Here is a 25446-nt window from a genome sequence, read left to right as displayed (position 1 = left end):
TGTAATGTCTTTCCATATGCTGTACTGTAGATTTAGGATTCCCCTCCACTGAAACTAACACACTACACTAACATCACACTAAACAAGTATGAATAAAGTCAGGTTCATGAAGATGTGGTTTGCGAGAGTTGGAAGAACTTGAATGTCCTGAACTAATGTTAATGCAGTTGATCAGTTCTGGGGCCTCATCATGCTACATAAAGACCTCAGTGATACTCTTATGGCTGAATGAGCACAAGTTCCAACTGACATAAGGCGAAATCTAGTGGAAAGCCTTCCTGGAAGTGTGGTTATAACAAAAGCAAAGCTTGGATAAATCTAGAAAGCGCATATGGGTTTGATGGGCAGGCGTCCGCAAACGTTTGGTTATATACTGTAGTGTGGCTGATCAATCATGTACAACACTTTCTTTGCACCTCTATTTAATTTCGATTCCATTTTCAAATGCTGTTGGTTATTATACTAGTTATTTATACTTATTATACTAATCATAAAAGATCTTCATACAGTTGAAGAAAGAATTGCAGTTACATTTACATTTTATTTAAGTACAATATCTCTGTTGGAATGCTTGTTGTGTTTACTGTTTTATTTCTTTGTTGTTTGCATTGCACGCACAAGTATGCAACAAAAGAAATAGCAATAAATGAAAAAAAAACGATTCCAAACCCTAGACCGTATCCACCAATAATCTTACCAAGACAGCATTCAGACAGCAGCAGCATGAAGCATTTTCATTCCCGCAACTCAATCAATTTTTCCGACGATTGTAAGAGAGAGAGCGCTGTGCAAAGCAGGCGAGCTGAAAACGTCTTACATTTTTTTTACAAATGAGAAGCCAGTATCACTGGGAGGCGGTTAATCAGATTGTTTTATGTGCCGTGGGTAAAGCCGTGAGTCATGAACACAGTCATGGTCAAGCTCTGGAGAAGTGAGCATGAGTGCTGCATGAGATGGAAGATACACAGTCACATGCCAGCGACCAAAATGTAATTACAATAACAAGTGTTATTGTACCCAAAGTCATTTTTTATAGCCTGGGACATGCATCAAGGAGTGTGAAGTAACAAAATTGGTTTAAATATGTTTGAGTGCAAAAACGAACTGCACTGGTTTATGAGGAGTTAAATGGAATGTACCGTAAGTACATCCAGGATTTAATTAAATCTTAGAAATGGAAATGATCTCAGAAAACTTGAAGATGCCAAGCCTGTATACTATGAAGCATCAATCTTACCTACACTACATGATTAAAGTATTTCATAATGTACCTGCAAGCTGAACATCCCATTTTAGATTTAGATTCCACCCTTTTTTGTTCTGATAACGTCATCTATCCCGAGAAGGCTTTGGAGAATGGATGTGGGATTTGTGTTTATTTGAGCCAACTAAGTGTTTAGTGCTGTTTGAGGTCAGGGCTTTGTGTAGGTCAAACAAGTTCTTCCAGTTCGACCTCCATTTTTTCATAAACCGCTGTCATGCTGGGGGAGGTTTGGCTTCTCAGTCTTAGTAAAAGATACCCAGTACCGTGCCTGATGCTGTAAGGCTCCTGGGATTGCCTATAGTGTAGTGTTTGAATGCTTGTGTGAAAGTTGACCGGATGTCCTACCACGATCATACAAATGGGTATAAATACAGTGGTCACCACTGACCTCCACTGTCCCTTGTTGAACTACACACATGGATGGATGAATTTATAGTATACTATTTATAGTCAGGCGGTGCGGTGGTGTAGTGGTTAGCACTGTAGCCTTGCACCTCCAGGGTCTGGGTTTGACTCCCAGCCAGGCTCGATTCCCATCTCTGTGTTCATCTTCTCCCCGTGTTTGGTGGGTTTCCTCCTGGTGCTCTGGTTCTCTCCCACAGTTCAGAGACATGCAGATTAGGCTGATTGGCGTTCCCAAATTGCCCGTAGTGTGGAAATGAGTGTGTGTGTGTGTGTGTGCCCTTGCGATGGATTAGCGCTCTGTCCAGGGTGTACCATACCTTGCTCTCTTTGTCTCCTGGGATAGACTCAAGGCCCTCACGACCCTGAATAGGGGATTAAGCAGTAAAGATTTTAAAGCCAATCACGTTTTTTTTTTTTTTTTCGTCATGTGATCAGTAACGATAGATGATGCAAAGATACACCCTCCGTGAGTGGTTTAAATGTGTTCAAAGAGTATTTGGAGAATGTTAATACAAAGCAAAGGATGTTTAACTCTATTAATACTATTGCATTTATTTCAGGAGTAATCTATTACAGTATGCGTCACTTTCATTGAATTTTACTTTTACATTTAGCATTCAGTAAACTTTCTTCAAAAAACAATTTTTTATCATTGGATAGATTAAGTAAGACATTATGCAACATTACACTCTCTTATATACTGTATGTGCAGTGTCTGGTTGTGTATTGTTATAAACCCTAGCGTATAACTGCTGGATACCTTATAGGGTGCATTGTACTATAATATGGAGCTGCCAGCATGCAATAACGTAAAACTGGTAGAGGACAAAGCTAATGATGCTATACGCTAAAGGTATTGTATTATTTATAATGTTTTTTTTATGATCTTTAACAATCTTTGTAATTATATATTTTTTGTGCAACAGAACTCAACACTTTATTGTCCATGATCTAATTAGCTTAATCTGATTTCCACTACTTTATGTCTGGCTCACTGCAATAATCACAATCAGAGCATGAGCTTGCTATATTTTGTGTTAAAACTCAACCAAGATATTATTGATAATAAATTGCATAATTAAATATTTACAGACACAATGGCAGGCAAATGGAGTTGTAGCATTTTGCAAAAAAAAAAAAAACTATAATTCACACTTGTGTAACGCCAACACTTTTGAAAATATCTTTGTGACTCAAGAAAATATTATTTATTAGTTTGCAATATTTCTTCATTCATTAAAAAAAAAAAAAAAGTTTTGCTCAAACCTGCAAAAAAATAATAAAGTTATCTCATTTTGCTGTCAAACTGTTCAGATAAAACCAGTTTTATTATGGGCTGGGAAATATTATGGGCTGCAGTTATGGGCTGGGAAACACTGGAAATAATGCTAGAAAGTGCTGTGGGGAAAATACAGATATCAGCACTATGGTACTGCATGTGAAATCTCTCCGCTCAATCCACCTCAACCTTTTACTCCAGTATATAATGAGCATGAGGCTGCTCACTTATTCGTCTTTGTAACTTGCATGTAATCTTTTCTAATGTATTTAGTTGGTTGTATTTCCCAAGAGCTTAATATAACCCAGGCCGCAACTTCAGACCTTCACGGGTTCAGGTTAATGAGTACGGTCAATCTTGTTTTAGAAACGTAGGATATCACGTGGGATTTCAGTTATGAGTTTACTATGCAAATTACACATATCAACCGATCACTGTCAGTATTCATCAATCAAGCATCCAGTCATTTATAACAATGAATCATCTCTGGTGTTTCTTGGGATTCTTTTAATCATTAGTGAAGAGTTCTTTCATCTGTTCAGGCTTTGTTACTTTTTTTTTTTTTTTTTTTTTTTTTTTAAATAGCATGGACGGTCTTGTGTTAGGGTACGGTAACTCCAGGTTAAAAAATAAATAAATAAATAAATAAAATCAAGCGAGAATTCTGACATTTTAAGCCCTCGCCACCCCTGAGAATAAAGTTGCTATAGCAACATTCACCCGATACCTCCGGCAAAGAATTTTGGTTGTGTGTGAGAGCTTGTGTGTTTGTGTGTACACATGTCCCCAACCTTTTCCTGTCCCTCCAGGAAATAGTAGGTCATGCCTGCCTCAGCAGTGGCTCTGAGTCAGCTGCAGTGGAGTGGATCTGAGCTTGTACAGGGGGGTTAGTATGCGGCCACAGATGTTGCTGAGGTGAGATGTTCTGAGGCAGTATGCCTCATCAAGCTTGAACCGGAGGGACTGCTGGGACATGGAGACTGTGCCAGGTGTCATCTATATCCATCAGCTCGCCGTAGTGTTTTGGGTCTTGTTGGTGACGGCATTCTAAGTGAAAATGATTTCAGTGGTTTTAGCATGCGATCGGTGCTTGCACACTGTTAACTCGGAACGGCAGTTAGCACAGAGAAAATAATGATGGATACAATAGATAAATAAACCTGGGGGGGGGGGGTATATCCAAATACTGCAATGAAATAGTGGGTTCAAACTGGCGTGATAATTGATTTCTTTAATATGTGGTCTGGGAAAAGGTTAATGTAATAACATTAAGTTAGTACATAACATCAGCATCATTGGGGGAAAAAAAGTATAATAGGAATGTGCATGATTTATGTTTCCAGTACAGTATGTAGTGGGTAGTATCCAAAAGTCATTTAAGGAAAGTTAATGCCGGTTATAATAAAAAGGTGTGCTGGACAAACAAGTCTGATTCATGTTTGGCCCCGCCCACTTACTTACAGCAAATACACAGCAATACATACAGATTTGTCTTTGCCTCGACAGGTTAGGGGTGTTATGGTGGGAATCTTACAGTATATATAATGTTATAGTAAACAGTAATATTATAGCATTATAGAATTATAAAATAAAAATCTACTCAAAAAAAATTATATACCACTATATTTAATATAATTTTGATATACTAGTCAAATCTATACTAACGAAATAGATATTTCTGCAATAATAATATACTATAAAATGTAAGTGTTATGTGAAACACATGTAAGATGTGTTCTACTAAAAAAAGTAATATACTGATGTTGTACTATCAAAGTACTATCAAAAATAATACATTAGTAAATATATATAGTAAAATATAAAAAGTATTATACTATAATATACTTTTAAAAAATAAATGCTACTGACAAAAAAGTAACAAACTATATACAAACACCTTATAAACTTTCATATATAAATATATAACATCTTGAACACAATTAAAAAGTTAATTGTCTATCCTAAATTATTTTCAAAAGTAAAACCCATGTATTCTAGATTTACTGTATTACATGTCCAAATATTTATAGCTTTAACTTTAAATTGTGGCTTATAGCTTATTAAAAGCAGAAACCCAGAATCTCAAAATATTAGAATATTTCGTTTCAACTCTGAATAAATGACTATTCATACAGTATAAAGAACTTGTATATCTCGGTCTAGTTCAGAACACACATGGTTAAGACTGCTGACTTGTCAGTTGTTCAGATGATGATCAGCATCACCGTCCACTAGAAGGGGTAAGACACTGGAAGTCATCCTTGAAAGGGCTGGCTGTTCACAGAGTGCACAAGTATCAGAGATGTCTGCAGCTTTAAGAAAATTGTAAATCAAAGTTGATTCAAGAACTTTGGGAGAGCTTCACAAGGAGTTGAGAGAAGATGGAGTCAGTGCATTAAGAGCCACGGAGGTCTTCAGGAAATGGGCTACTAATGTTGAATTCCTTCTTTCAAGCCACTATGGAACTGAAGAAAATGTCAGAATTGTCTTACCAGCGCTAAGGAGGAAATGAACTGGACCATTCCTTAGTGTTTCAAAGTCCTCTTGTTAGATGGGGAAAAAAAAGCATTTTAACTGGAAATCAAGGTCCCAGAGTCTGCAGTTTTGAAGTTTCCACACTCTGTGATGATTTGGGGTGCCATGTCCTCTTCTGGTGTTGGTCCACTGTCCACTTTCATCAAGTCTAAAGTCAGTATAGCCATCTAGAGTCATCCACCAGGAGATTAGGGCACTTCATGCTTAAGTCTGCAGGACTTAGCACCTGTCTACGATGCCAAAACTATGACTAAGTGTTTTGTTGACAATAACATTACTGCGCTTGATTGGCAGTCCACCGGAATCCCATACAGGATCTATGGAGTATTATTAACAGTAAGAGTATTATTAACACCCGACCTCCCAATACAAATTGACTTTGTCAGGACATTTTTCTTTTTTTTTTTTTTTTTTTAATTGCACTACACATTGCATTGACAAGAGTTTCATTTATTTATTTATTTTTTTTAACTTTCATTCTTATTTATAAATGTGTGGTTCATCAAGGTTGTGTGTAGTTTATTATGTCATTAAGGTCAATAAGTTTGGCATAATGGGCAGAGCTGGGTCTCGGACAGATTACCGTGTTGTGCCCGTCGATTCAGTGATGAATCAGTGATGTGTGAGTCACCAAGTAACGCATGGCTGGATCCTGATTAGAGCGTCACACTGGCCTGGAAGTGAACAAATCAACCTGGAGTTTGCGCGAATCAATTAATCTTAAATGAGTTTCGCTAATGCATCGTCTGTGGTCTGGATGGTGATCAGAGTCCAGGGAAAAATCAAGATGCAGTTTAGGAGGTTGAAGGCCAAAAGGTTGTTGGATATGAGCACATGGTCATACTCATACCACTTATAACAAACGAACGTACTATAATTTCATGGGCTACATACCTGTGAATATTCTTATCTTTTGTTTGGTTTATTATTATTATTATTATTATTATTATTATTATTATTATTATTATTGTTGTTGTTATTATTATTTATTTTAAAGTAATGACTAATTATAATAAAGTATAGAAAAAAATATTTATTAATAAAATAATCATTCTTAGTCATTTTAGTATGCAGTATGAGAAAACTACACAGTAACATTGACACCATCACCTCATTGACAGCACTAAATTTACTTTTTCTTCTCTCTTTGTCTTTTTCCTAAAGGGCACATCACAGCCACAGTGTGTTGTATGGGATCACACCAGCCCGTAAGTTTGTTCTTTCTCTCACATACACACTTTTGTATTTATGTCTGTGTTTATTTAGTTCTGTTAGTGTGTCTAAGGGACATTATTACCACTCAGGAGCTACAGTAATGGAATCTCTGACACAGTGTATTAATTACATTATTATGTGAAAGTTTGCAATTAAGTTTAGGTTTTATGAAATCAACACATCATTAAACGCAGGGTCACAGTTTTCTGGAACAAACCCAACTTTTAAACCTTGTCCGGACATATTCCATATGACTGAGGTTTCAAAAGCTTGAAGTTGGCCCGCTTTATCCAACTTTGTGTTTTTCATTGTTCTGTTGGAATGGTCTAGGTAAAGATTTCAGGTTTTAATGAAGAATTTTTCATGCTGTCAGAATGCAATAAAGCAGTTCCGCTGGCAGCAGAACAGGCACGAAGCATTATCCATGATCCACCACCACTATGCTTCTTAAACCCTGGTGCAGTGTTCTTAGGGTTGAATGCCTTACAATCATTCCTTCAAACATACCTTTGTTCCATCAGAAGATTATTCATGTGATTGACTGCTTAAGGTAACTTTAGACAAGCTTGAAGTTAAAGGCATCAGTTTCAGAGTAGGGTCTTCAGCTTTTCAGTTTATGGTAATGCAGAACTATGACTAGTTCATGACAGGTTTGTTTCTTTTTGGTTAATTGTATGTTCCTGACCATCCACACCAATTTCCTCTCAACTGAAGGTCTTCTTCTAGACCTCGGCAAAGTACTGTAGTTCCACCTCACAATAAATTGTACTGTACTTGTGAAATGACTTTGGAATCTGTTGTTGCTTAGTATCGGCTTCAAGAGACACTTCTTTCTCTCAGATCTCAGATGAGCTCATTGGACTTTCCCATTGTACTGTGCGTTCATTTATCTAATGAGTGCTGTCAAACAAATTCTTTTGATGTTGCAAAGAGAAGCTTCAGCTGTAGTGAAGATAAAAGATCTTGGGCTTGACAAAAATAAATGCATTTTGGGGCATTAAGCATCATCTAAATGGGTTGTTGTACTGTATATTCTTGACCTTGCATGTAATTTTGAACGTGCCTTAATAGCAGAAAACCCAAAATAAATAAATCTAGTGCTTGAATTCTAAGAGTCCTCTTCTAATAAATGTTGCACAATCATTCAGAAAAAGACCGGTTCTAATAAATAATTGGAAGCCCAATAGTGCCATAATAGCGTTTTTTTTCTTTTCTTTTTTTTACTACAGATTTGTCATCTAACTATGTCCTAAATACCTTAAAGTTCTTGTCGGACATGTGACTTAATAATAATGTTAAGAATAGGACTGCTTTTACAATCCAAAATTTGATATAATCATGGCTGTTTACTTCAAGGTCACACTATTCCCATCTGTTCCACATCTGTACACATCTGCTCAAACATCAAAAAATCTGTATCCAAAGCTTCAACGTTTCTACTAATTCCACCGTCAATACCAGCGTGTTTATCTTCTTATGCAGTCTGTGCAGTCGCTGCTGTATTTTAGCAGACATATTTTTGAACTTATGATTCATATTCAGTCCAACATCTGCTTTCAACTAATTTCACATAGATTTTTAACATCAATATTTTATGACAGAGATTTGAATCTTGCCTCCAGTCTCCATCTGTGGAGTTTGTATGGTGACCTGTGTTTTTTTTTTTTTTTTCTACACATTCCACAGACATGCAATTTGGCATGCATTTCCAAACAAACTTCGAGCCCCAGCTGCCTGAAATAAACTTCGGGCCCTTGTGATCCTACAAAGTATAAGTGGTATAAATGGTGCATGGATGTTTACAGAAAAGGATGTATGAGAAAATAATAATAATAATAATAATAATAATAATAATAATAATTATTATTATTATTATTATTATTATTATTATTATACCAAAGACAGACTTTTATTAGTTATGTTCTACATATTAGTTATGTTTTGAGATTTTCCTTAACATAAGTCATTGTAACTACACTAACTAGTACTGTGCATTATGCAACCACTTACGCAACGTCTAACAGAAATTATAAAAATGCAGGCAACAAATTAGCACCAAATTTTTAAACCATTTCACAGTTATTCCAACATGAACGCATTTGATATGGATTTTTAACTTTGAATAGTGAATATCAGGGGATTGTATGATCAACTGTTTTTTTCCCTTGGTCTTTTACACTTTTACTGGGTCACCACATTGAATCAGTTGATTGGCACTGAGTTGGCACAGCCTTTTTCCCTGTTGCAATCCATTTATTTCCTCTCCAGGCTTGGGACTGGCACTGCATCTCAGTAGTGGGTATTATATATGGGTCATATGGTTAAGGGCCTTGACCAAGCGCCCACGGGTGGCAATCTGGCAGTTGTGGTACTTGACCCACTGCCCCTCTGATCATCAAACCAGAGACTCAACCTCCTGAGCCATCAGTGCCCCATATATATTCAGTAATACTTAATGTTTTTAGAGGATTAATCTCACAAAATAAAGCAATTTAAATGATATTTTAAATCATATATATATATATATTAAAAATCTATCGCAGCACATTGTGTTGCTATGACAATTTAAACCGCCATGTAGTTACACACAGCTTCATCCCCGCTAAATTAATTCTGGTCACTCGGCACAGAACCAGACCCTACCTGGCTCAGGAGGAATAGTAGCAGGAGGTAATTACTGAAATAGAAAACCTTTTCTATCTGCAATCCGGCAAAGTTAATTAACACACAACCCTCATACATCTCCCACCAAATGAAATTCCAGATCAGTCAGGAATATCATTTAACAGCACTGTGATTAAGATTTTTATCCCGATTATGGTGTTACACGCTGGGTGTTTTAGCAGTGCAGGTTGAGCGTGATCATTTTTCTTCTTCCCTTTTCTTCTTTTTTTTGTTTTAAATTTACATCTTTTTCTCATGCAATTATCAGCTTCTTTAAACAATTCCTCTGATGCCAGCTTTTTAACATAATGAGGATCATCTCTCTTAGTTTCTGTATGTGTGTGTGTGAGTGTGTGTGTGTATGAGTGCAGTATTGTTTCTTTCTCTCTCGTAGCAGACTCACAATAGTGAAGCCACTCATATCTGCCTCTGCATAATCAAGCCATAATTGTGCTTTTCATTTGAATCAGATTATTCACAGTAACTGTACAAGCCACTATCACACGTTTCAAAAGATCAAAGTGTTTGCTCATGAGTATGTTTCAAATGTGCTGCAATAGAAGGACGGCAATGAATGCAACAATGCATCTGTTTCATGTGATGTCATCCTGTATAAACTGTCATTGATGTCATGCTGCCTCATGGTTACGTACTGTAGCTAGATAGGAGTGGTGGAAAGATAATCATCGATGTAAGTAAACATTCTGCTGCTGTAGTATAAACCTTTTTAAACCTTTACTAATTATTTTATTGCTTTTTGGGGGAATTTCCCCCAATTTTCTCCTTAATTTAGTGGTGTCCAATTCCCACCCTATCTGGGCTCCTTGATGATGGTTTTCCTCCAAACTACGTGACACCAACCAACAACAAGCATATTTTCGCACTGCCTTTTTTTTCCTTGCCACCGTTGCAGTCGCCCTTGGTTTGCTCATCAGGGACAGTCTTATCATTTTAATTCATACACATTCACATTTCATACAAACTTCAATAATACTTATGATTGTGTAAAGCTGCTTTGCGACAATGACGAATGTTAAAAGCGCTATACAGATAAAATTGAGTTGAAAGGACAGCGCTACCTGCTTTTTTCGCTAGCATGAGCTCACAGATGCACGTGATTGGCTGTAGAGCCGCGATTGATATGAGATCGCAGTGTGCCTCTCGTCCCTCCCCTCTAAAAGAGATCGGCCAATCAGCTATCTTCAGGCCACCTGGCTGCGAGAGGCTACAGCATCAGTGTGGGAATCAAACTAGCAATCTCCAGATGATTGGGCGAGCACTTTGCCACTGTATACTCTTTATTTTGACAGAATGTCAGAATTTTGTCTTATTGTTTTTGATGATATGGAAACCTAACATGACTAGAGGTGTCACAGACTGACATCCACCCACTCACTCACATATGGGTGCCATAAATGAACATTTACTGTATAAACAGAGACATATCAGTCATAACAAACACTTTACAGACAATAACATGACGATAATATGAGCTGGTATTATTATAGATACATTCAGGAAGTGTGCATTGAGGAAGTGTTACCGTAGCCTAGATATAATGTTGTGTTTAATAACTGTAGTCCTTATAAATTAGAGGTGATAAATTGGAGTTTTAAACTTTTGAAGTTGATACGCTCTCATGGGTCGGTAGCACCTGCCTGATGATTGCTTTCAAACGTGTCTCAACAAAAGCCCCCCCTCTGTTGTGCTTCCTTGACTCGGCATATGATGTTCTCCTGGTACTTCAGGGTATTTGTAATAGTGTAGCCTCAGAATTTCGAAAGATTAAACAGCGCTCACAGCGATGCTGTTAATAGACAGAGGTAGGCGTGATTGGTCGGCCTCTGCGGAAGTCAGTACACATTCTAACACTTTTGATAATGCTCAGCTCCGGGGCTATTGCTCACACACCAGGCTTGTGAGTCATGCTAGTTCCCTGCGGTAGGCAGATTTGTCATTGTACTTTGAGACCTACTACAGTGGTATCATCTGCAAGCTTGATGGGTTCAACTGAAGGGTGAACAGAAATGCAGTCATTTGCATATAATGGGAAAAGTAAAAGAGAGAGTATGCATCCTTATGGCGCACATGCTGTCTCGTGTCTGTCAGGAAGAATTTAAGTGGGACATTTAGCCGAAGAAGCATGTCATGAAGTTGTACAGCGATGATAAGATTGATTGTGGAGCAACCACTCTGATTCTAGGATAGACACCAGTATTGATCAGATGGTCCAGGATGTAGTTATGGCCCAAGTTGATTGCAATCTCAAATAACCTGTTGGCCTATAAGTGAACTATAGTGCAACCACAGGGTACTAAGGGGGCAATTTACTAGGGGGCTAGTTTTGAGAGGTGGAGAGAAATTGGAGAACCTTGACACATAGACATGAAGAGGACATACAAAGTGTTTATTATCAAATAAACCCATAAAGTTTTTGATAAAGGAAGCGGTAAAGTGGAGTGTTGCTTTCTCACATTTCCAGATTTTAGGGTTCTATCCAGAGCTCTGATCACTGTCTTAAGAGTTCCAGGTTTCTTTAGAGTAATTCAGGTTCTTCCAGAATGGTCTCAAATTGGTAGGTCTTAATGAGCATGTGTGTGTTAATTGGTGTTAATGAGCATCTACGGCATGTGTTAATGCTGATTAATACTCCTGCATCAACAGAAATGTAGTATGTTGTGGTGACACAGACCACAACAATTGTGCTTGGTCCATCTGGTAGCAATGGATTTTAGGGTTCTACACATCCAGTGAGTTAAATGCTGTACTGACCATCTCCTCTGATGTTATCTTTTGTTTTTTTGCATTGCTTCTTGCTGACTTTAACTCCAACAAGATGCATTTAGTTTCTTTTGCCATTGTTTGTACTGTAGTACAACAAGAAATGCAAGCAACAATGAGCGGGCCCAAGCACCTGTGACATCGCCCTTTGGGCACACCCGAAAGACAATGGGCATAGTGGGCACATGCATTATACCAATACCCCTATGACATAATTTTACAATAAGTGCAATTTTATGTTAAGACGTTCAAAAAACATGATGTACTGTAACTCAATGTGAAGAAACTCAATGTTATATCATATTGTACATATTGTATGACTCAATATGAAATCACTCAGGAAATTATTTGACATTTTGGGCATAAGTCTAAGGCATTGTCATTGCTGGACCGTTTGCTATGTCTTGCAATCACTTTGGCCCGGTTTGGTGGCAATCATATAACCCCCCTAGGAGAAGTATATTAAATTCCACTGGGTGTGTTTTGCAAACAACCCAAATACTGACTTCCTGTTGAATAACCACCATTTAATGCACAGCAGAAGTTGTTCAGCTCAATGAGATTTAAATGTCTACCTGCAATTGTGTACAGAATGAGCTATCCACTAGAATCTTGTGAGAAGGCCCTATTCCACCTCATGTGTCCAGCCCCTCGGGCATCCTAATGGCAGCAGATTCCAACCTGTGTGCTGATTTTAATGATTTTTGAGCTCCTAAAAAAGACCAGATGCTTAGATCCTTAGAAAAACAAGATGAACAAAGCACAGTGACATCAGCCCTCTATCATAGTGTGGAAAGGGCCCTCTTCTTCTTCTAAGTATCTTCTAAGAGGGCCCTTTCCACACTATCCTCAACACATGCCCTATGACGACAGAAGGCTGATGTCATAGTCCTTGCTAAAAAACACTCAGCACCAAGTGAGGAAGAGATTCAGCAGCATGACATAAAACCCCATCACCAACTAGAGGTTTGGTGGTGTAATTGCACAGTGAACCAGACACACCGATTGTACTGTAAATGCTCACGATGTTGTAGGACACTTAAGTAGCTTACAGACGAGGGCTTTTCATTGATTTGATGCAGAAGCATAAATCAGGCTTTATGCTTCCAGTACTCCAAGGGATTCAACTACAGCTTTGATTGAGAAAGTGGTTAAAAAATATTGTTTGGAAGAACTGGTGAGATCTTTTTTAAAGCTAATTTTGTGAATGGAGTGTTTACAGTGTCTGGTAAAAGATGCAGTGTGTGTGTGTGTGTGTGTGTGTGTGTGTGTGTGTACACTTTTCCATTTCATCATTGCAATGAGATGTTATATCTGAATACACTTTGGACTATGCCACATACATACATGTGTGTCCTCCATGCACAAGTAGCTCAGTGGTACAGTAGGTGTTTCGCCTGCCATGCTGAAGGCCCGGGTTCGATTCCCACCCAATGCCCAAACCCTCACCCTTGGATGCAGTGCCACTCCCAATCCTCGATAAAATGGAAGGGTTTGTCAGGAAGGGCATCAGATATACTGTCCTTGTATGTGCGGACTGGATGGTCTGCTGTGGCGACCCCTTGCTGCTTGTGCGAGCAACATTAACCTGTGCTGAAGGTCTGGATTTCAAGCTTAAAATTTTAACTGGTTATTTTGAGGGAACAGAAATAGGACTTAGAAATGTGACTGTTGTTGTAAATAGCTGGTAAAAGAGCTTGGATTTTGCCAACAGAAACCCATAATGCCTGTTTGACTGCCTCATACTTCTCAGCTAGTGAGAGAGAAAAAAAACATTAGCCTTGTTTTTAACAGTCTGTGCTGCCAGTCTTATTGCCGGTTTGAGAAATGGATAGGTGTTACGCTATTGATTGACTGGTTTAAGTTGATGAGCTCAACTTTAGTTTTGGGACTTGGGACTTTCTTTACTTTAACACATACTTTTAGTGAAGTAGACCGTTATTAAGCTGCATTGAGTGGTGAATACCAATGATGTCATCATCACAGGAAAAGTACAAGGCAATAAAGTTTCAAATGGCAAGTGACGTTAAATGGCTAATACCAAATGGAGAAAGCACACTAGGACACTTTTTAACCCTATCATTTGCTAGGATGGATCACCGTCTTTAGTAACAATAATCTGAAATAAAACAGTTTTGTAGAAGATTATCAGTCTCTCACGTTGGTTTGGGGAAAACAATAAAAAATAGATTCATGATTCAATGGATTTTTAAGCTTAGTTTTCCGGGATTCAGGTCTGGACTTCTTTTTTCTTCTTTAACCACTGGGATGATTGTTCTCTTGAATGACTTATCTCAGCTGATAAGGCTAGTCAGATGGGCTCGCTTTGGGCTCATGAACGTCTCAGTATAAAATGGAGTTTATTCTTTTTTTCAGTGGCTACTTTCATATTACAATTCATATTATCAATTCTGTTTTTTTTTTTTTTTTTATTGGTCAGATCAGATTTCCATATCATAACAGTTGGCATTCGTAATTAAAGTGACCTTGATCTGTCCTTAATTAAAGTGACCTTTAATTTCAAACACAAGGGAGTCAAAACTCCCTTAATTTCTCTAAATAATCCCCTGCTATACTAATGCACTTATCCCAGGGTTTCACTAGTGTTTGGACACCATCAGAACAGAACATTAGGGCTGCCTGCATCACTCCTAATACCCTGGCCCCCCATGAACTCCCGTTGATGGCCCAAACATGTGGAAATGGCTTAGAACGAGGTCAGGACTGTACGGGGGACATGTTAATAACTGTAACGTGCAAGCGGTGTTGGTGAATGATTGTGTGGACAGTTTGCACAGACAGATGTTTCTCTTCTGCATAATAATGAAAATGTGAGCATTTGGTGAGTTCAAGATTTCCGTGACGCCATTCATGTATTCCGTTAGTGGTAAAATAAACCTCTAATGCTAGAAGTCTTTAAATGGCTTGGGTGTTAAAGGAAGTATAGCACTTATACAGTACATACATTGCATGTTTCATATAGTGTTCATATTCCTACCAGATCTTTTTCAACATAAGAAGCAAATCTCTACAGCCAGCAGTCTGGTCTTATTTTGATTTCGTGTTCTCTGTATTTTTATTTTTTTGTCACTTTGATGAACAGAAACAGTCTGTAGACTGCAGACAGCAAAGTCAAAAGTTTGTATGAACTTTGCCCACTGTGTAATCAAAAATTCTCTTTTTTTTCAGTAGCGATTGACCTTATCAAACTGCATAGGAGTTTTAGCACTAGGGGTTCAACTGCATTCTGCCTCATATGTTCCAAGTTAATCATCAAAGCTCTCAAAGCGCGAAGGGGCCCTCTGTAATCAGACCCATAAAATACAAAGCAATGCACAAAGCAAAACCCCTCGCCGCCCCTGTGATGAATTGCATTTGATTACAATGTCATAATGAATGCACTGTAAGGATTGTATTAGCACAGCGATTTGCTAATGCTTTCACAGCCATGCAGCCATTGCGGGCAAAAAAGGAATGGTGAAAGCTGCGTTTGTTATGAGCTAATTTGTTTTGAGTAAAGCTTTATGGATCTGTTTGGATGCAGTGGGGCATATTGAGAGCTGTTATGAAACAATATTGCTTCTTTCAGAAATGAAATTGGGCAGCCATCCGACTTGTTGGTCCACTACGGGTTGAGATCTGGCATGCATGCATAGGATTTCTTCTTTAGGTCTGGTTGGATATAAAAATTCGATTTAAATAATAATAATAATAATAATAATAATAATAATAATAATAATAATAATATACTATTATGAATTAAAAATAATAAACTTTTTGGCTGAAGATTGGATTTTGTGCATTGACGTATTGATCTATTGAAATAGAGGGCGGTGAAGTTCTTGACTGAGTTACCCAACAGTCAATATAATTTTAATAAATCAAGTAAATTGACTTCGGCTTAGTGAAACTAGTAAACCTTACCCTAGGCGTATAATAGCAGTGAGTGTTTAGAAACCATTTTTTTTTTGTCTCATATATGGAAGATTTCTCACCAATGCCCTTCACGTGAGCTTATTAACGAGAATGATAATGTTAGGGAGATTTTCTGTTTTTTTAAAAGATTGACATATTTAAGCCAAAGGTCAATGGCACAAACTTGCATTAATATATATATATATATATATATATATATATTTTTTAAATAGTACATTAGCCATCCATCCATTATTTATACATCGCATTGTATGTATTAGGGTTGTATAGGGTCCCAGTTAACACAAGGCGGGGTAAAGTCTGGACTGGTAGTAACCCATCCCAGAAATATTACACCATTTAAATAATACTAAGTCTTACTGGTTGGGAAATAAGATTGATGTGTAAAGGCAGAATCGTCGCCTTGATTAAAGTGAAAACTCAAACTAATCATTATTATTATTCTTTTTTCCCATCCAATGATCATTGTGACACACGCGCCAGCCCTAGGGGTGACCCGTTTATATTCTAGGAAGCATGTAATTAAATGAACATGCACCTTGTACAGGATGAATCATCTATTTCGAATCGATAAACTGCAATTAAAGCAAGAAGTCAAATCCGAACTAAAAACAAGCAGCGAAGGAATTTATACCAAATCTAAATAATATATAAGTCAACCAGGATAAATCAGGATAATCACTGACTAGTGACGCAACCCTGAGCGTCTAATCTTCATCCCTGAATCATAACAAAGAGCTCCTTTTTATTTCGTCACTGAGACACACACCATCACACAATTCTCTGCCTCGGTGTCTTTTTCTCAGTTTCACTGTGTTTGTCATTGCCACGCTTTCCTTACTTTCCTGTCTTTACTTCAATGCCCTGCTAATGATCCTCCCTCCGAACGACCTCGTCTCTCTACAGCATTTACTTTTTTTAATGCCCCCCCGACCTTTGTTTGAAGTGAGATAGCACTCTGGGTGCCTCCTTTCATCTTAATGCCACTTCCTTTTCCAGCTGTGCTCCATGTCCTCCTTCTTCTACTTTGTCTTCTCACTGCTGTCGAGATCTCAGTTCATTTCATGGTAGCGTTATCAGTGGATTACATATACTAGCATAAAACTTAACAACGACAACAACAATACCCATAATAATAATAATAATAATAATAATAATAATATAAAAGGTCATTGCATGTCATCCTTTTTATGTAGTGTTGCATAGTGTTTCACCTGCAAAAAAATATAACGGAAGGAGAAGAAGGTGATGATGATAAGGATGATGATGAGTATGAACACAAAGAAGAACATGATAAGGAAAAACATGAAGGTGATGATGATGAGGATAATGAAGACGATGAATACAGAAGAAGGTTTTTTTTTTTTTCCTCCAGCTTTGAGATTGGCATTCCCAAAAGTACTTGTAGCGTGTGTATATGTATGAGTGTGTGTGTGCCCGCTGTGACCCCGTACAGGATAAGTTTTATAGAAAATGAATAAATAAATGAATTAAAAATTCCATTCCAGCTCTTATTTTGATTATTAGATCCACACAAATGCATCTATTATCAGATTTCTGAAACTGTTTTTCCCTGTTCTTTGTTTCTTTAGTTTTTTTTCCCCAATCATCGTATCTTGTGTGTAAGAGCACATGAGATTGACTTTCTCCAAAATTTCCAAATAGTTTTTTTTTTTTTTCGAATTTATTCATAGACATTTCTCTTGGGATTTGAATTTTTCACCATGAAGGAGAACGTACACCTCTCTCCCAGTTTCTGTGTTTTCTCATAGCATGACCGTACACGTTTTCCTCCTTCAGCAACCAAGTTTTCCTAGTGTCTTTCACTCTTTTACCTGCCTGTTCGAAGTGTATAGTTCTGCTTCACTATCCAGTGATTTTGACAGTCCATCACTATTCTTCTCTTTCTATACACTATATCTCCATTTCTCCGTCTTTATTATTTCTCTGTCTCTGTCTTTCTCCACTTTTACTCTACTGCACTTTACTGATGTGACAGCTTTACATGGACTATTCTCAGAGAAGTGAATGTGATGAGCATTGACATAAACTGGTTAACTTTTTGTAATGCAGATGGGTTTGTTTTCCTTTAAATACACACACAAAAAAAAAACACACACATTTTCTATCCACCAGAACAATGAATAAAATAAGACCTGCACAATTAATCTCTAAGCAGAAACATGGCTTTGTGCACAAAAAATTTTTGAGTTTGACTTTTGGGTATTATGTACTGGAATTGTGCAGCTATCATAATAATAATAATAATAATAATAATAATAATAATAATAATAATAATGATTATTATTATTATTAGTCATAGAAGTCAGTAGCCATTTCATAATCGATCATCGGTTTTAGGTAAACTAATCAATGACTAGTTAATAATTGCTTTAACAGCACAGTGCAATGCTTCTTTGATAGTTTGGATAATTGAGGTGCATATAGGTACATTACAATAGGTCTTGGTTGTAATACGTTTTCCTGCTCTGCACACTGACTGTTAAATTTGTCACCTGGAACTCCCACACACCTTGTTCCATGCCAAAAAAAAAAAAAAAGCATTCTAAAGTTAAGCTTCTGCAGTCTCGCTGAACTAAAACTGTTGAAGTGTATTCATTACAAATTTTACTCTTCCATCACAGGATTAGCCGTATGGCCTTTTCTGGTTAGCTATGACCAACTGTGTTGTGAGCATGCATAGCCACATGCACATTGTTTGGACTTTATGTGAATTTTTTGCTACAGTTGCCCGGTGTGCAGAATTTTTTTTTTTTAATGGCTTGATTTAGGAGTTTTTAATGATTAAAATCAGTTGCTGTTTATCATGAGCAATCTCTTGAACAGATAATCAACTGATCATTGACTATAATTAATGATCAACTCATAATAATAATAATAAAAATAATAATAATAGTAATTATAATAATCTTGCTTGTCTGTGATTTCTATCCTTGATTTTTTTTCCAGCATGTTACCATTTCTGATGTATTGGGAAAACAACAACAACAAAATCACAAGATAACAATAATAATAATAATAATAATAATAACAATAATAACAAGCAGTGATAAGTGGGCCTAAACACACCGGGTCATCACCACAGGGGCGCACCAGAAAGACAATGGGCACATGCATTTAAATGGGACATACCTATAACATTATGACATAATTTTAGAAAAAGGGGAATTTTATGTTTGTTGTTGTTAGTTTTTTTGGCTGCTCCTGTTAAGGGGTCGCCACAGCGACTGATCCGCACAACAACCTGGCACAGGATTTACGCAGGATGCCCTTCCTGACGCAGCCCTCCCATTTTATCTGGGCTTTGGACCAGACCTGCATCCAGGGGCTGGAGTTTTGGGCATTGGCTGGGAATCGAACCCGAGCCTTTCTCATGGTAGGCGAGAACCCGACCTCTGAGCCATTAGTGCCCAATTCCCCTTTTGATGTCAAAAAATGTAAAATAATGTTATGTCACTTGATATAATATCACTCAGGAAGAGCATCTGGAGTAAAACCTGTGGCGACCCCTTACCAGAAGCATCCAAAAGACTAACAACAACAACAACAACAGAAAATTAATAACCTCTTTTCGGCATAAAGTTAAGTAAATGTCTGGGCTGACCCGTTTGAGATAATCAAAAATCTTTCTCCAATTTTTCATCCTCGATGTACTGAAATCACATAGGCCCGGTTTAGTGGCGATCGTATATATACTAAAATAACTGACTTTCTTTAGACATGCAGTGTGAAAGTTCTGAGCTCTAAATTTGTACCAGGTTTCGTGTGCATACATGCAAATGTGTATGAGCTATGCGAGACTCTCAGACATACTAATGGCGGCAGATTCCAACCTGTCTGACCTCCGAAAAGCCCCGGGAAAAAAAAAAAGACAGTTCTTAGAAAAACAAGAGAGCCCCTCACATAGCCCACGACATAGGGCTGATGTTAATGTTAATGTCATGTTAATAATTTCAACAGGCTGTCCATTATTATTGGTGGTAGTAGAAGTAGTGGTTGTGGTACCTACCCACAGCTACTTGTCCTTGTGGTGCATTAACCTGCCAAAAATTTAGTTTACTTTGAATTGACTTGTCTTATGCTGCTGTGCCCCCCCCCCCCCCCCTCTCTCTCTCTCTCTCTCTCTCTCTCTCTCCCTCTGTGTTCTTCACCCGCTCCTGCCAGGGAAGTGCTTGTTAATTGCCAGCAGGTCGTAGGCGGCCATGGCCTTTTCACTGTGCTGGGGAGTCTTTGGCAGTTCAGTGTGAAAAGGACACAGCATTTATTGTTTTAAATGAGCCAGTGAGCTTGGGTTCACACACGCTGCTCAAGAGATGCCAAACAAAGCCATGTCAGCTGTTTGTGCTCGCCGAAGTGCAGGATGAAGTAAGCACATTCTATTTGTGCAAGCTCATCATAGGAAAAAAGAAGCTTTTATCAGCTAACATCACTGCGAGAAGTAAACTGACCTAGCCGTGATTAGGAGTAACGTGCACTGGTGCACACTGAACTGGTTTATTTCGGATTATTATGCACGTTATACTCATTCTCAGTGATCCCACACCTGAGAGTGTAGAAGGTGTGTGAAATATGTGGGGAACAACACACAGGGGCGTTCAAGTCAAACCGGGGTTTTTATTGTGCAGAACTCAATCATAAGACTAAAAACTAGCTTTATTTCTCTATATAATCCCCTGCTACACTAATGCACTTACTCCAGTGCTTGGATACCATCAAGTTTTCTTAGTGCACCAGAGCCATGATCAAACCGCCAGCTCCATATCTGAAATGCTGGCCTCCAACTGTGTGTACAGTTCTCACAGACAAATGTGTCTCTACTTCAAGTTACTGACAAGTTATCCGACGGTTTTCATGGATCAGGCGCTTCACCGTGTGAATGTTCACGGGAACGACTGCAGTGGGATCTGAGCTACCTCGAGAAACGTCCTCATACACGGGGTTACGGCTCCTTTTACACATTTGCACCATTAAAAATAGTCATCATGTGCTGTGGTAGATGTGAATAGGTTTAATGCCATTAATCATAAGAAATGTCCCGGTTTGATTTGAACGGCATGATACCATGGCTATATGACAATATCAAAATTTGATCAGAGTTTTTAAAAATGGAGAAAGAGCTTGTGAAGCTGTTCTGTCCTGAAGACTTTGCCGTGCAGGAGAAACTTTGATAAAGTAACGCACACACACACACAACTCTTCATAATGTTGATAGAGATCAATACTTCATACAGTAGCATTCTCATAATCTGATGCGGATACCAAAATGAAACCTTAAATAGTTTTTTTTTTCTTTCTTTCTTTCCTTTTTTTTTTAATAACATTTGAAAGATTGAATGCTTAGCCCTGCTAGCACTTTTATACCATCAACTCTTGAACTCGAGTTTTTTGAACAATTCTTCATTATTGCACCAGCTGTTATATAATCGCTCTCTATTTGATCAGCTAAAGAAAGAGCACCTTTTAGAGTTCACTGAGGTCTTTGACGTGGTTCGAAGAAAGCTTGGAAGCTAACACAACTTTGCTACACACTTTGCTAGTTATGTTAGAAACATACAACTTGCTCCAAGCTAAATATAATCATTAGCAAAGGGATTAGCCGCAGATTAGCCACAGATTTTAGCAGAATTGAGCACTTTTAAAAGTAGTCTTGGAAAATAAATGTTATAAATAAAGGCTAGTTTTTATTATTATTATTATTATTATTATTATTGTGGAGCCATAATAACTGGAAATGTAAAATGTGACATTGTGAAAATGAGTCACAAAGACACGCTTTAATTGTAAAGTAGGCTAATTGGTGTTTCCAAATAGCCCGGATTGTGTAAGTACTGTACAGTATGTGCGTGACTGGGCCATGCAACAGACTGGCACCCTATCCAGGGGTCTACCCCGCCTAGTGCACTGAGTTCCCTGGGATAAGCTGTGACCCTGTACAAGATAAGCAGTATACAGAATGGCTGCTTGAGTGTGTCATCTTGTATTGTTTATTAACGGAATCATTTCTACAGTATATTTATAGTAGTTTTATATTTACTCATGATGCATTATTTGCATTATAGAATAATCTATTCATGTATGTGGGATGTAGAGATGCACTTAAGCACAGACTGACATACCTACAGTATATTTAATGGGTGATTTGTACAGTGTTTTAAATTGTGTAGTTAAATAATGCACCAATTATTAGTAATATCTTTGAAGAGTACTTTAAAAAAAACAAATAATGTCGTCTGTTTAAATGCAGAAGCCTATGTGTGCATAAGTGTTCATCTACAAAACCAGGTTGGATTAAATGGAGCAGAACTTTTTAAAGAACGGTCAGGTTACAGGTATGCCATTTTGGCATTCGTTTGCTGGAAGAGGGGGTCTCAACAGGTGGTAGTTTAAATGAAATTTTAAGATCAAATAGGGTTAGAAAGTCCCACTGCACTGACAGATTTTAAATGTCACACCTCCTGTTGCACCGCTCTTCCAGTGTCAGCACGGAGACATTAATTTCGAACCATGAAAATGGCAACTGGGTGAGAACAGGGACAAATGATTCTACAACCTAGCAGCAAATTATACTGGCACCTTTATTAAAATAGATCCCAAGGTGTATACGGTCATATCGTTTTTTTTTCTTTTACAAAAAACTCTCCCAACCCTTTCACAAAGTATCATATTCGAGCTCCTTGAAATTCTGCCACTAACTCGACTGGATGGAGATGAGACTGTGGAATAGATTTTATTGCGGTGTATACAGTACGAATAAAGGAATAAAAGCCTTAGGAAAGTCTTGAGGCTCGTCCTTATCGCTCGCCCTACAGTAACTTTAGCCTCTTGTAACATTCCCAATGAGATAGCTGGTATCTGGACGATGATCCTGAACAACTTGTAAGGCTGATGGTGTTGAGAAAGAATAAAGACTGCTTACTGGTTCCCGTTGATTCCCCCATCCACCCAACCCCCACCGACCCCCAGGCAACAGCACGTTATTAGTATTATCGGGTGAAGGCCACAAGGTGACATGCTAGTAATGGGAACTGTGATTTTCTCCTGTCACATTACAGTGCTCTCTGCAGCCTTTTCAGTAATTGGCCATAAAACTCCTAATATGGGTTTGAGTGGGTTTTAAGTGATTTACAGAGACTTTCGAGGCTTATAATTGAGTAGCAGTGTTGACCCATGTCATGGCTAGTAAGATCCTTCATCAGACAAAGCTCTTATAAAAGGAGTAGCTACACATAGAGAGTCTATTCTTCTCCACGTTTCAGAAATACGCTTGTGCAGAAGCACAGCATGACCTGTCCTCCATCTTGACAATCTTTTTTGTTCATATGCATACAGTACAAATATACAAAATAGGACAGAAAAGTAAGACGTGTTTCATGGCGAGCCTTGGACTCAAACACAACATGGCTGTTATTTCAGTGCTATTTATTTTTTTTTTTGCAATAAGAGCATGCCTAAATGTGATTTATTTACCGTCTCTTATACCACAGTAATATGGTAATGATGACATTTCCGTTTCATTGCATGGTTGTTTCATGTGCTGCCGCTGCTGAACTTCCATGAGGCGTTCAATGAGAAGTTGAGAGGCTGTCACTAGCTGTTAGCACTTTGCAGCATCTTTCGTCACTCGCATTTTTTCCCTCTCTGTTGAAGTTATAAGACAATTTTTTTTTTAATAAATCAGCTTGTCATGTCCTTGTCAAGCTTAACCGGTGGCAGAAAACCTACTGCCTGTTATAAACTGCTAACACTGGAGACTTCTTCCGTAACTGTAAGGTAAATGTATCTTTACAGAAAACCTCAATACCAATGATTAACTACATATAGTATGTGTGACATATGGCTTTCATACATCCAGTATGGTGTTGAAATAGCTGTTAATGCCAATCAGATTCAAGACATCACTCTGTAAAAAAAGTGGCATGGTTAGTGTCATTTATCCATATGTATATGAACTATAAATTTGATTAATCTACCACCATCAATACCATTGTACTCGCTTCTATCACTTTTCTTGGAGAGAATATACAGTAGGAAGGTTGTTTAAGTCAAACCAGGACTTTTTATTATGCAAAAAACAGTTAGAATAAATAAGAGTGAAAACTACCTTTATTTACTATCGCACTTATTCCAGCATCTTAGTAGAAAGTTTTCTCAATAAGCCAAAGCCAGGATTGGAATTCTTGTTTCACAGCTAAAACACCAGCCTCCCAGGAACTCCTTTAATGACTCGAACATGTGGGAATGGCTTGACTGTACAGGGGAATTATGCTATACTGTAACTCCCAGTCAAGTTCCTGTAATGCACAAGTGGTGTTGGTGAATGATTGTGTCTGCCATTTCAACAGACAGATTTGCAATTCTGTGACAAGTTATTTGAATATTTTTTTAAATCAGGCTTTCCACTTATTAAATGTTCATGGGGCTCCAAACCACCTCGTTCATGGAGGTGTTTTTTAAACATTCTAATATTTTACTAAGGCTAAGAGTCTAATCACTGTAGTGTGCTTGACGTTTTCACACATGAGAAATGTTCATCACATTAAGTCCCGGTTTGACATGAACGCCCCTCGTATTATAATTTAAGGTAATGCTTTCTATATTTTATAAATTAAATACATTTATAATAAATTCCACAACATATTTGCTAATCTTAGCTCATCTGTTAATCATAAATCCATGACTTTGCATCAGTTAATAATTAGTTTTTGCAGTATAATTAAATGCTATGGAGTTATTTGTTTACCAACAGCTAATGGGCTGCATTGCTTCTTTTCCATGCATGTGAATTTGAAGGTAATGTGTTGACCTAGGCACAGAATATGGGTTAGAAGAATTGCACAATGAAAAGTATTATTATTATTATTATTATTATATATCAAATATATACAGTATATATATATATATATATATATATATATATTAATTACACACACGCATACACAAACACATGCTGCATATGCTAAATATTGCTTTGGCATATAAAAACTTTTATTTTCTTTTTTCTTTTTTATATCATAGTGTGCTACTAGTAGTTACTGTTTAAATAACTAAAATAAAATTTTGGAATTTTAGATATACTTCAGCCTTATATATTAGCCAAATTGAATTTTGTAAGTAGAACTCAAACAAGTGTATATACAGAAGTATATTTGTGTTTTTTATACGAATGAGCTATGAAAGCTAAGTCCAATAACATTCTCTATATTTGCAGCTTTCATGTAGTCTTGATCAGTGTTGGGTGTAACGCGTTACAAAATAACTTGGATTACTTTTTTGATGTAACGAGTAATCTAACGCGTTAGGTCCGTTACTTTTTCAATAATTTAATCCGTTATTCCGACAATTTATG

General features: G+C 37.5%; 1 protein-coding gene across 8 annotated transcripts in view; it reads left to right on the top strand.

Moving 5' to 3' along the window:
* Positions 1-25446, top strand: part of adgrb2 (adhesion G protein-coupled receptor B2) — a 450506-nt gene that overhangs the window by 274151 nt on the left and 150909 nt on the right. For all 8 annotated transcript variants that reach the window (XM_053490019.1, XM_053490013.1, XM_053490018.1 and 5 more), the window contains one exon: positions 6648-6691. In XM_053490019.1, coding sequence (XP_053345994.1) covers positions 6648-6691 — 44 coding nt within the window. The remainder of the gene's footprint in view (positions 1-6647; positions 6692-25446) is intronic.

This window comes from Clarias gariepinus, chromosome 28 (assembly GCF_024256425.1).
Source record: "Clarias gariepinus isolate MV-2021 ecotype Netherlands chromosome 28, CGAR_prim_01v2, whole genome shotgun sequence".
NCBI lineage: Eukaryota > Metazoa > Chordata > Actinopteri > Siluriformes > Clariidae > Clarias > Clarias gariepinus.
This window is presented reverse-complemented; position numbering and strand designations above follow the sequence as displayed.